The sequence below is a fragment of the Plasmodium gallinaceum genome (assembly GCF_900005855.1).
Source record: "Plasmodium gallinaceum strain 8A genome assembly, contig: PGAL8A_v1_88, whole genome shotgun sequence".
In the NCBI taxonomy this organism is placed as follows: Eukaryota; Apicomplexa; class Aconoidasida; order Haemosporida; family Plasmodiidae; genus Plasmodium; species Plasmodium gallinaceum.
The window spans coordinates 43679-57805 of NW_021628253.1; the positions used below are offsets into that span (position 1 = coordinate 43679).

Here is a 14127-nt window from a genome sequence, read left to right on the forward strand (position 1 = left end):
GCACTTATACTCATTGTTGTCTGTAAGTCTTTAAATGTCAAAAAAAAGTAAGCTACAGATTCTGTAACAAATAAGTAAAAAAATTTTGTCAAAATTAAGGAAAATCTTCTATGTATTATAAAATTCCTATTTTATTAAATTCATTTAGTATAAGGATGATAATAACTTAATGAATTTTTGATATTTGTAAATATAATTTTATTGCAGTTATTCTAAGAATATTTAAACATTGCTTCCTTGACATAATATAACAGAAATAATATACCTTCATTAGAAACTTCATTTCCTTTTTTTCTATTGGTTTTTGATAAATCATCATTAATTACACTATTAATTGTTTCAAGAATTGATAAATTTCTATCAATATTTTCTTCTAGAGATTTCCATAATTTACTATATTCTAATATAATTTCCTTTAGCATTGAATATATACCTCTGCATTTCACATTTAATTTAACCTCTCTAAATAGTTTTTTTATATTTTTTAGTTCTGAATTCATTTGTCTCTGCTTATTAGATGTCATAAATGCTTTTTTTATTCTAAGCTTCTTATTTCTTGTTAAGAGCAATTTTTTCAATGATATATATAAATATTTAATTAAACTCAATTGATAATTAAGTGATTCATACTTTACTAGTCGAATAATATTTTTATATAGATTATATAATCTTAATTTCATATCCCTATTTTTTAATAATTTATTTAATCTTGTTTTATTTAAATTTAAATCACTAACATTTATGTTAAAAACTCGAGAGACTCTATCACGAGATTCCAAAATATATTTTGCTTCTTTTAATAAAATATCGTATATAGCATATATGATTTCTAATTGACCATGATTTTTCATCATTTTTTCTAATTTTTTACTATTATTTTTATTTACTTCATTAACAAAATGAAAAATAATTTTTATTTTTGTTTCATGATCTTTTGGTGATAAATCCAAATTCTTCAAATGATTTAAGCTTACTTTTAAAATTTTTTGAGTGTTTCTTAAATTGTTCGTAACTGAAATTATTCCTTTTCTTATATAAGATATCTTAACATAATCATCTGGCATTATACCTTTTTTAATTGATATTTCAATGTAATTAATAAAATCTTCCATAGAATCTAATATTTGATTATAATTATAACAATGATCTGATGTATATATAGATTTAAAACAAGTTAAATGATTATATGTGAAATCATACGTTATTTTTGGTAACTTATTAATTATTTTATTTTCAGATATAATTTTTTTTTTTAAATTATTAAAATTGCTTATACATGTGTTTAAGGCATCACGTATTTCATTTCTTTTAGAAAAAGACCACTTAATTTTACTATAAATTGATTGAGAAATCGCAACAGCATTCTTTGGATCGTTATGTTTATTATTAATAATAGCATTACATTGAGTCTTAATTTTCATTAATACTCTATCATTCACATTTTTTAGTTCACATTCTATAAGTTCTTCCAATGAAGAAGTATAAGAGTTAAACAAATTTATTGATTCATTGTAATTTTTACCTAATACATTAAATATATCCCTAAAAGCTGGAATTACGTATTCGGACATTTGGTTTAATTCCATTTTAAAAACGTATTTGGCAAGTACTTTAAAAAACTTTCTCATACTTTGGAATATGTCTTCATCTTCTACATAATCTTTACTATTATCTGAATCATTCCGTTTATTTTTATCACGGAGACTTTTTGCCTTACTTTTTCTACATACTTTTTTCTTTTTTCTTGGATGTTTTGTTTTTCCTCTAAATTTTCTTTTACATGTATTTTTATTTTGTTTAACACAATAATCAGGATCCAAATCAGAACTAGAGTCAGAGGAAGATTCATTTTCCAAATGTAAACTGTAATGAGAATCGGAATCAGAATCAAAACCATCTCTAAAAACAAAAAATTAAATTTTTAAATAAATGTAGTTAGTTTAAAATAAAATTTATGTACAGAAATTCTTAAAAAATATGTATACGATTCTTCTAGCATGTCAAAGCTGTCATCTCGTAAGGAAGATAATTTTTCTGATTCATTAGACAATATATTTAACTCATGCGATATATATGACAAATTTTTGCCTATGTTTTGCAACTGAGGAGTAAAATATTTTAAATTGTGCGTTAAACTATGCATATTCTGAGTATCTCTTTGTAAATTATAAGAAATATCTTGTGAATTAGCAATTAAATCATGAAAATTAGGCAACTCATTATTTAAATCATAATTTATATCTTCTAAATGTGAGATTATATCTTGAGAATTAGAAGGTAAATCTTGTGAATTAGTTGGTTCATTTTGTATATTGACGAATTCCGTTTCTAAATCAAAGTTTATATCTTCTAAATATGGGATCATATTTTGTAAATTATAATGTAAATCTTGTAAATTAGTTGGTGCATTTTGTAAATTGATGAATTCCTTTTCTAAATCAAAGTTTATATCTTCTAAATATGGGATAACATTTTGTGAATTAGAAGGTAAATCTTGTAAATTTGTTGGTACATTTTGTAAATAGATGAATTCCTTTTCTGAATCTGAATTTATATCTTCTATATTTGAGATCATATTTTGTGAATAAGAAGGTAAATTTTTTGAACAAGTGGATGAACTTTCTAAATTAATAAATTCTTTTTCTAAATTGGACTTTATGCCATTTGAATTACAATTTGAAGATAATGAATCTATAGAGGTAACTTGCAAAATATTGGATGAACTTTTTGAAGAATTAGGTTTATCATCTAAATAAAATAACAATTCTTCAATATCAATTTCGTCTTCCTCTGAATTTTCCAAAGATGATAATTTATTAACATTACTTGTAGTATTCCTAAAAATAAATATATATATATATTGAATCTTTAACTAAAAATTTTAAATTAAAACTTACAAAAAAAGAAATACCATTTTGATTTGGAGTATTCATTATCATCTTTGAATTCTTGAGAAGTACTTATTCTAATTAAGATAAAAAATAACAACATAAGAAAAAAAAAGATAGTATGTGTCATTTTTTGTGAATTTTATATATTTATGTTCGACAAAAATTAAACGTAGAAATATGTATAAATTTATATATATTTAAATAGTGTACATTATTTCTTTTTTATGCTAATCATGATTATTTTTATCTTAATTCGTTATATTTTTATCTTATGCTTTTTTAACTAAAAAAATATTAAAAAGATATCAATACTATGTTTTCCTTAATTTTTTATATATTTCATTTCATATATATTTGTTATCAATTTTTCTTTATACGAAATAAAACTATATTATATATATTTAAATTCATATAAAAATATATAATATTATGGATTTATATTTCTATTTTTTATACTGTAATTTTTTACATTAATCTAAAGAATTAACCATCTATATAAAATAAAAAAATATATTTAACTTAATGAATAAGTATATTGTATATAAATTAATCAATAATATAAAAAAAATAAATAATATAATATGAAAAATATATTAACAATTACCTTTTTGAATATTTTATTACAACATCATCTTTGAAAAAATCTTTTTAGTAACTTCTAGAATTTTAAAAGTATATATTTATGTAATTACATACTTCATTTTATACCATTCTTAAGATTTATAATTAAATTAATAGATTTTTTCATAATTCTTGATGAATATCTAGATTCTATCTAATTTTATATGAAACAGAAGGAAAAACAAGCTAATTTGTATTTTCTAAAAAAATTCATGCTTATGGCATTTGATAGAATAATACATGCATGCAATATATGATACTTAAAGCATAAAATAATATGGTAAAAAATTAATTTAATATAAAATTATCAACTGATTTAATATATACAATAAAAATTAAAGAAAATTATTGTTTTTCTTTATTAATGCAATTCTTCTTTTTTATATACCATTCAATGAAAAATAATTTAAATTTTTTTAAAAATACTAACAAATTATACAAAAAAAAAAACACATATATATAAATGAAGGGATTATAAAAATAATAAAATAATTTTAATTACTAGAATGTATAATGAAAATTAGGATAAAGAAAGATGAAATTTTAAAAATACTATAAAAATGATTTTATAAATAATACAATGAAAAATAAAAAAAAGTTTTTAGAATGAACGTTTCTTAAAAAATTGAATATTGATAATATTAAAATAGTAAAAACTTATTTAATATTATACTATATTCATAAAAAAAAATTTTACTGGAAAATTTGTTTTTGGGAATTTTAAAATTTAAAATAGTTAATTTTTTCCTATAAGAATAAAGGATAAAGTAGTAGAAAAAAAAAATATGATAAGTAAAATAAAACGTTAAATATATTAAAAAGGAAATTTCAATTTATGTTTTAATATATGACAAACATATTTTGTAAAATTTTTTAAAAAAATCTAATAGAAAAAAAATTTGATCAGATATCTATATAAGAGTATATCATATGCATTAATTTGATTGCACATTTATGTTCATTATCAATAATAAAATAAAATAAAAAATTAAAAATTTTATTTACGTAATCAAATTAGAAAAAAAAATTTTTTTAATAGTGGAAATTTGTTCATATACAATTCTTTATTAGAAAAATTTTTCCCTTTTTGGGTTTATTTATAAAAAAATTTCAAAATGTACTAACTTATCTTTATTTGTAATACAATGTGGTAAAAATTATTTTAAGATTTTTATTTAAAAATAATATATTTATTAAAAAAATTGTAATTTTACTAAATAAAGATTTTTGTTTCAAATAGTTTACAAAGGTAAATATGATTAAAAAATTAATAAACATGCGCAATATTTTTTATTTAAATTTCACAAAGATCAAAATTTCGACGAAACATTTTTAAAATGTTTTTTATTATTTTATATTTTGTATTTCATTATTTTTTTTTATTAAAAATTTTTAATTAAATAATATTATTTTTTTATTTTACTTTTTTTCTTCTAAAAAATTAATATTAATGTCATTTTAAAGCACATATATAAATAACTTTGAATAAACTAAAAACATAATTTTACTATGTAAATGTTCTTTTTAATTCAAAAAATAGCAATTCACTATATATAAATTTAATATTTCAAACATTTAATTTAAAAAAAAATTCACCTAGAAAACTATGGTTGCTTTTCTTTCATTACTTTATTATACATTCTATAAAATAACCTATATTAAAATTACTTTAAACATGTATATATTATGTGCACATTTAGTCTCTTTTTTTTTTTTTGCATTAGTTTACCGCCTCAAGTATTTTTTTAATAAAAATAAAATTCCTACTTAAAAATATATATATATATGTATATATATATATATTATATTTTTTATTTATCTATTTGCATAACTATATTTGAGACTTTTTTTTTTAAAATAATAGTCCTAACTATAAATATGCAGTAATATTTAACAAAAAATTATTAAAGATTGTAACTACAATGAAACTATTACATTGTATTTATAAAATTTTATGATTCGTTTATTCATATAGGAGATTATATAGAATATTATTAACTTTTCAAATATAATTATTAATAAAATAAATGTAAGTAAAAAATTTTTATTAACGCACGGTGTTCACAAGAATAAGGCAATATTTAGTTAAAAAATTACCTTATAAAAAAAAAGAAATTCAATATTATTAAAATTTCTTTTTATTAATATGTTTTATATAAATTTTTTTTTGAGATATTTATATACTAAGTATTAAGTTATTGTTAAACGTTAATTTTCTCTACTTGAATATTGATTTGATATAAAATACTAAAATATTTTTATGAAAAAATAATTTGTAGAAATAAAAATTATTTTATATATATCCAAAGGTTTTTATAATGAAGATTAAGCTTTTATAAACATAATGAAAATTTTTATTAAATTACATAAATACTTCCTATTTAATAACTAATTCCTTATGAAAAATAAAAATATTACATTAAAAATTTTTTATATAAAGAATAATAAATTTTATATAAAATAAGATATCTATTTCATGTCTAATAATGTAAATATATGAAACATACATATTTACTCTAAAAATATTTATATAATAAATAAAACTGGCAGAAATCTTTCTACATTCTTTTTATTAGTTTGTTTGTTAAATACTGTGCAAAAATCGATGATAATACAAATAATAAAACATAATATATATATACAGCATTTTTTTTATACTATTTTTAATTATTTGTTATATAATTTTAAAAAAATTAATTTATAACTATTTTTTTATTTTAATTATATTACCATTTGTAAATATTGGCATTAAAAAAGTAATAATATTCAATTTTATGACAAAAAAACTTCATATTAAAATTCTTTTATTATTCCCTGTTTAATTTAAATGAAAGATATTATAGTGTATTCATATATATATATAATATATTATACTGTATTAATTATTATATTAGTAAAAATAAAATTATTGTCTTATATTTTTATGTCAGTTTTAATAATTATATATTATAAAACTTTAAGTTATATCTTCCTTTTTTCCCATTTTTGTATTAACATCAATTTTTTTTTTTTTTCTTTGATTCCTTTTTCTTTTGTTTTTTCAAATAAAATATGAATATGCAATTTTACTTTCATTTTTTTGATTAAAATTATTTATTAATCTTTTTATTTGCATGCAAATTTATTATAAAAAGTAAAGTAAATTTTGAGAGATTCTAGAATTGTCTTGAATATACGTAGCTAAAATAATATATTATTAGCATTTTGTAAATAATATTAAAATATAGATAAATTAAAAAATTATTTGTGCACGTTTGATATTAAAGGGAATCCTTTAAATATCTAGTTTAAAAAGAATAAAAATAATGAATAGACAACTGTGTTTATAAAAAAAAATGTTTTTCTTTAATATTCTTAGTTTTAATGTTATTTATTTTATGCATATATTTCCTTTTTTAGTTTAGTAAATAAAAATTCTTATAAATAAAAATTTTAAATGATTTTTACATAATATTATTTATTATTATAAAAAGATTATTTTACTAAATAGAACTTCTTTCTATATTAAATGCTTAAGATTTAATATATACAAGTATATTATTTATTAAATAATTTAAGTGTCTTATAAAATAATTGTTGTATTAATAATAATTAAAATATTATGTTAAAGTATCTTATTATGGGAATGTTAAGTCATATAATAAAATCTATTTATCTCATTTTATGTAATGTAATTATAACAAATTATAAATTTTTTATAAAAAGTATTTTTATTATCGTTAAAATTATTAAAGATTATTATATATGCTTTTTATTAATTTATATTTTTAATAAATATAAAAGTTTATTAAATGGATATTTAATAAATTATATCATAGCAACTATCCAAGTTTATAGTTATAAAAAAAATAAAAAATATATTTTTTCTCATAAATATTAATTTTCTTTTTATTCTTATTAAAAGCACGGGAAATAATTAAACTTAAAAACTTCCCTTTAAATTGAAAAAAAATCAATATTTTTTTTGTATTTTTTGTAAAGAAAAGAAAATTGCTATAGTTAAAAAATTCAATATATACGAATTATAGGGATATATCATAAGAAAAATATATGATGTTAATGTTTTTGTTAAAGATGTTAGGTTATTATATTGCCTAAAATGTATATTTTATATTATGTTGACATTGTATATTAAAACAAGCATGGTTGTGTTAAACTATAAGTAAATTAAACCTCTTAATTCATTGTTGCAGTATTTAACATTTCATTTAATAAACTAGTAATTTTTTTAATTATTTCATTTTATATTTTCTTAAAAAAAAATTTATATTTCTATTGTTAATTTATTATTTTGTCGTTCATTAAATTTGGTAAAGGAATAAACAAACAAATTGATAAAGTGCATATAAAGTAGTCTCTATTTTAATATTATACAATCATGTTTTTGCCGTAGACAAATTTTATACATATAATTCATGTAACAAAATTTTCACTGTTAGATAAATTTAATTAATTTAATAAATAAACTTTTTATCGTTTTCATTAAAACTAATACTTCTTTTATAAAAATCTTCTATTCCATATGAAATAATTTTTTTAAATAAAATAATATATTTTATTAGATTTACTAACAATATTAAAAAAAACACATAAAGAGTAAATAAAAACAAAAACAAAATCCTTTTTTTTCTTTTAGCTTTTAATTCTAATTTTTTGTGATTACAACATAAATATGATTCACTAAAATTAATTCTTTTTTCAAAAATAATATAAAAAAATATTTTTTTTTTAAAATAAAATTTCAAAAATATAATCAACAAAACAATTTACATACAAAGAAAAAAGAATTCTATTTTTTTATTAAAGTTAGCTATTTCCTTAAAAAATTAACGTTATTAGATAATATATTATTTACCATATAATTTATTATTTATTGTTTCATAATAGGTTAATAATATCTTTTATCAGTCGATTTTTCAATATTTTCAGAAAACATTTATATATATATATATATATTTGAATTTTAATAGAATATTTTTCAAAAACAATATATTTAAAAGAATGATAAAAATATAATTTATTTTTATAATTTTCTTATTGTCTAAGCATTTTTTGTTTTATTTATATTACTACGAATAACATTTAGCAATTCGAGTACACTTCTTTTCAATTACCAAACATGGGTAATTATTAAAACATAAACTTATGTAAATTTAATAAGCACAAAAATCCTATTATTTTTTGTAATCTTTTCCTTAAAAAATATCAAATAAAATTAATTCTTAAAAAAAATGCTTTTGCCAACAGCTATTTTTCAAAGATCTCCACTCTTTAAATTTTTTTTTCTAAAAAAAAAATATATATATTTTTTTATATTCATAACTTATAAAAAGAAATAAAAAAAATTAACTAATTTTTTTTTCTTTTTTATCTAATTCTTGCATGGCTAATTATGTATTTTTCATATAGCTTTTAACTTTTGTTCTTAAAAGGGTCAATAATGACTTTTATGAATCAAACTACTAGGAAATATTCGAAATAATATTTTTTTTCTACGCGATTATTTTTTTAAATATTTATATATAAAAAAAAAAAATAAATCTTCCTAAGTAAGCATACCATATTGATTATATAAGTAAAATAAAGAAAAGGAAAAATATTTCTTTTCTTTTCCCCTAATATTTCATATATTAAGGATAAACTCATTTTTATACAAATTACTTCTGCTAAATATTTTATCTTTTATTTATTTTTTTGTATTTATTTTTTGTCTTTTTTTTAATACTATTTTCAATTAATCATTTAAAAATCTTATTGTATATAAAAATGAATATAAATATAAGATATTCCTTTTATTTATATACCTTTTCTTTTATTATTCAAATATATAATCTAACATGCAATAATATTTCTTTTGTTATACTTTGTAAACAACTGAAATAATTAAAATTAAAATTTTTGTTAATTTTTCTAAAATTCCAATGATTTATTATTTTTATCTTAAATGGAAAAAATTAGATTTTATTAATCATATAAAATGAAAACGAAAAGGTTCATTGTTCAGTGAATTACAAAAATTTTTTCAATATATTTTTTTTTTATTTTTAGAAAAAGATAGTCATTATAAATGTAAAATAAATAATGTAATAGCTTTTTTTTTTTTTAATTATCAAATTAATATTTGCAGAAGAACACCTACATAATAAGATTCCTAATTTATATATAAAAACATATTTCCTTTTTGATTATTTCCTAGAATGTAATTTATAATTTTATTAACATTCTCTAGACACATGTATCTCTTTTATTTTTGGTATTAATACTTGTGTTAGTAATGAAAAGCTTTCTAAAATAATACAACAAAATAAAAATATAAATAACTTTCAGAAGATTATTAAAAGGGTGGTTAATAAAAGGCTTTATTAACCTTTTTGGAAAATAAAAGGACTAGTTAAATGAAGTATACGAAGTTGATCATGCATACACACACAAAAATAAAAAATATTGATGATTTTTTTTTTTGTTTGTACTTTTTAAAAAGTACAAAGTCTGTCAGGAAAAAAAAATTTGATAAAAAAAATGTAAAAATAGTCAGGAAAAAAATTGATTAAAACAAATCAATTTTTTAAAATATTTGTTACTAAATTTTAAATAAAAAAAAAAAAAAAAAAAGATTTTTTTTTTTTTTTTGGCGAATAGAGGAATTAAATAAAATATTTTTATGATGAATTTTGTAAAAGAAAATTTTATACATATGACAATACAATTTTCACGTAATTAATATTCATATAATTAATTTGCATTATTAATAATTGCTTATGTTTGCTAATTCAACAGGAATATATGTAAATTGCTGAATATAACTCACAACAAAGAAATAATTAAGTTACATTTAATTATTAGTCAATATTCAGTAAGTATTTAAATTTTTAATAAAAATAAGGATTTTTATCAAAGTAAATAAATACTTCTTGAAATAAAAGAATGCTGAACCAAGTAGATTATAATTAAAGATCACTCGTTCAAAGCAAATAAAAATATATATAAATATACAAAAATCGTAGACACATCTCTACATGCTCTTTATTAATTGGTTTGTTCAGTACTACAGTAAAGTCCCCGAACACACAGTTAATAAATTATTTATGCACACGCGGAAAAAAAATAAAAAAAAAAAAAAAATGTTATTGAATTTTTTTATATTTTTCTTTTAATAAATTTAGATACCTAAAAATAAAATATATTTATTTTTTTTAAATGATTTAATTTAGGAGAGAGAAAATTGGTAAAATAAAAATAGGGAGTAGGATTTAGTACCAATAAAAATGAGACCTTAAACAGATAAAAACATTTACATATAAAAGAGTTTAATTTGCATAATATTTATATTTTTAATTTGTGAGAGAAAATTTTATACATATAACAATAAAATTTTCACGTAATTAATATTCATATAATTAATTTGCATTTTTACTAATTGTTTATGTTTGTTAATTCAACAGAAATATATTTAAATTGCTGAACATAACTCATAGCAAAAAAAAAGGAATATACATTTAATTATTAGTGAATATTCAATAAGGATTTAAATTTTTAATAAAAATAAGGATTTTTATTAAGGTAAATAAATGTCTATTGAAATCAAAGAATGCTGAACGAAGTATATCACATAATTAAGAATCACTCGTTCAAAGCATATAAAAGTATATATAAATACACCAAAATCGTAGAGGCAACTCTATATGCTCTCTATTAATTTGTTTGTTCAGTATTCTAGTAAACTAGCCGAACACCCAGTTAATAAATCAGTTCATGAAATATAAAAATTAAACAATTAAATGATGCTTTTAAAAATAAATGTAATAATTTTTATAAATATAAATGGAATTTAAAAATAAAATTACAATAAGAAAAATATTATATAACGCATTATGTTTAAAATTTTTTTTTTTTCTTATTTTAATGTTTCTTTTAAAATATGAAGTTAAAATTCAAGTAATATATATATTATATATCCTCTTTTTTGAAAAACTATATTATTTTATTTCTTTTTTTTTTTTTGGTTATTTTAATAGATTTTATGGTATTTATATAATAAAATATTATATTTTTTATATATTTAACAGATACGTAAGTTATAAAATATGCAAATGGATAATAAATTATCTTTCTGATATAAAAATTGATAAGAATGAAATAAAGTTTCATTTAAATTATAATAGAGACATCTTCGTAATAGGTTAACAAAAAGCAAATATTTTGAAAATTATCTACAAGTAAATTTTTCATTTCATCTATACATAAGATTAATTTATAAAAAATAAAATACATACATGTAAAATACATGACAAATTTTAGAAAGAAAACTAAGGAATATTTCATTTTGGGTTATGTTTTTCCTCATCTTTAAAAAAAGCAGAAATATATAAATATGAAAAGATTGTGTCTACAATATTTATTTAATATTAAATAAAAAAAGTAGAGAATAAAAAGTTAAATAAAATAAAAATGTTAAATTATATAAAATTTAGTTTAACGAGCTTCTTCTGTAAACATTTAAAAGTAAATAAGATACTACATTTTCAAAAAAAAAAATTTATAATTACCTTATATAAATGCTTTTTCCTATTAATATTTATATATGTATTTATATTTTTCTTATTTTTTTACCTTCTTTTTCTTTTATCTTATAATGCTCATATCTCCACTTTGAATTCAACTCACTTTCTTCTTTTTTAATTTTCTTATTTTCATCTTTTTTCCACTCTTCATTTTTTTCCATCATTCTATTTTGCCATTTCTCTTTTTCTTTTCTCATGTTTTTTTCCCATTTTTCATTTTCTTCTTTCATGATCTTTTCCCACTTTTCTTTTTCTTCTCTCATACTCTTTTCCCACTCTACTTTTTCTTTTAACATTTCATTTTCGTGTTTTCCCTTTCTTTTTCTTCTTTTTTCTTCTAATTTTTTTCTTTCATTTCTTTCCCATTCCCTCCTAATTTGACAATATTCTTCATATTTTTTCCATTTCTCATTTAATTCAACCACTTGACGAAAGAGCGTTTCTCTTCTCTTTTTTTCTTCTTCTGTAATCTTTTTTATAAGTTCATGTTCTGATATTGGTTTTTTGAAGGATATTCCTTTCAATTTTTCTTCTATAATATCCAAAAGTACCTTATTTTTTTTCTTTCTTTTAACAATTTTATTACATGTCTGGCTTGTACTTGGTTCATTCAAAGACTTAATACATTTTCCATTTATGCACGAATAATTCAAAAATTTCCAGGATTTCTCTTCAGAATAATTTTCTCCATCCCATTTCCTATTAAATTGTTCCATCTCATTATTCGTCTTTTTTTCCCTTTCCTCTTTTTTTTTATTTAACTCTTCCTTTTCTCTATTTTCTTTTTGTTTCCTTTCATTCCATTTTTCCTCCATCTTTTTCCAATCACCTTTCATCTTTTTATCCCTATTATCCCATTTATTCTGCAACCTAACCCTCTCTTTATGCTTAGCTCTCAATTTAGGAGAGTAAGTTCTCTATAAATTATTACAAATGATTTAAAATTTTGTTTTTATAATATATATAATGTTTGTAATTAAATGAATACATAAAAAAAATGAAAAAATATGCATATATTTTTAATTATAAACTTTATTTTACCGCAAAACGAAGGAAAGAAATAATAATCATAACTAAATGAAAAATACTTAACAAGTTTTTATGATGAAGATTCGTTGATGAAGTTGAATCCAAATTGATATCTTCAGATGGATTTTGAATGGCATCACGTAAATCTAAATCATCATATAATGGATTTTCTGGAATTGAAACAGTTGCACCTTCAATTTCCCTATGAGCGAATTCTACAGTTGAATTTCCCCCATTTAGATTATCATTAGAATCAATACTCGTAGCATCACTAAGTTTAAGATCCATTTTTTGTATCTCTAAAAATGTAAAAAAAAATTACTGAGGAATTATTTCTAATATTTTTTTTAATGATTTTTAAAATAATTCCCCTTTTTTCAGTAAGGATAATATAAGTTAAAAACAAAAAATATGAAAATATAATTTAAAAAATAACAAATAAATACTTATAACAATATGATGTTTAAAAAAAAAATTAGTTTTGAAATTTTTTTTTTTTAATTTTAATGGAGAAATATCTATTAAAAGCTAAATCTATAACTACAACATAAAAATTTTAAATTCTAAATTCTAAATCCTACATCCTAAATCCTAAAATTATTAATTATATACTATAACCTCTTATTTATTATATATTTTTTATTATGTTTTTAATAATAGAAATATTGTTTAAATAATCAAAAAATAATAAATTTTTAGTTGATTTTATATACTTACAAAATAAATATTTCATTTCATTTTTTTATTTAATTTTTTTTTTTTAAATTAAAAAAGAATAATATAAAGAATTATTTAGAAATGCAAAAAAAAATGTTATATTCTGTTTTTACTTAAAAATTTTTTAGAATAGTTTATATTTAGATACAATTATATAGAGCTTTCAAAACTTTTTTATTATTTTTATATATTTTTTTACTTATTCTTTTTTTTTTTAAAAATATTTATTAAAACCATGGAACTTTATCTTCGTAGAATTTATTACGACAATTGTTACTAATTCAATAAAAAATATTAAGTTAATTTAA

General features: G+C 18.1%; 2 protein-coding genes across 2 annotated transcripts, besides 2 other annotated features; both read right to left on the reverse strand.

Annotated features, from left to right (window-relative positions):
- Positions 1-212: 212 nt before the first annotated feature.
- On the reverse strand, positions 213-2991 carry PGAL8A_00321000 (surface-associated interspersed protein (SURFIN); the record flags this gene model as incomplete). Its single annotated transcript, XM_028672232.1, has 3 exons — positions 213-1899; positions 1986-2837; positions 2912-2991. 3 exons carry the CDS (start codon positions 2989-2991, stop codon positions 213-215), a joined length of 2619 nt encoding a protein of 872 aa, XP_028528805.1.
- Positions 2992-10018: 7027 nt separating this feature from the next.
- Positions 10019-10647: a repeat region.
- Positions 10648-10843: 196 nt separating this feature from the next.
- Positions 10844-11268: a repeat region.
- An 831-nt stretch (positions 11269-12099) lies between these two features.
- On the reverse strand, positions 12100-13390 carry PGAL8A_00321100 (fam-i protein; the record flags this gene model as incomplete). The annotated part of the gene is made up of 2 exons (XM_028672234.1): positions 12100-12990; positions 13115-13390. The coding sequence occupies 2 exons, from the start codon at positions 13388-13390 to the stop codon at positions 12100-12102; spliced, it is 1167 nt and encodes a 388-aa protein (XP_028528806.1).
- Between the last annotated feature and the right edge of the window lie 737 nt (positions 13391-14127).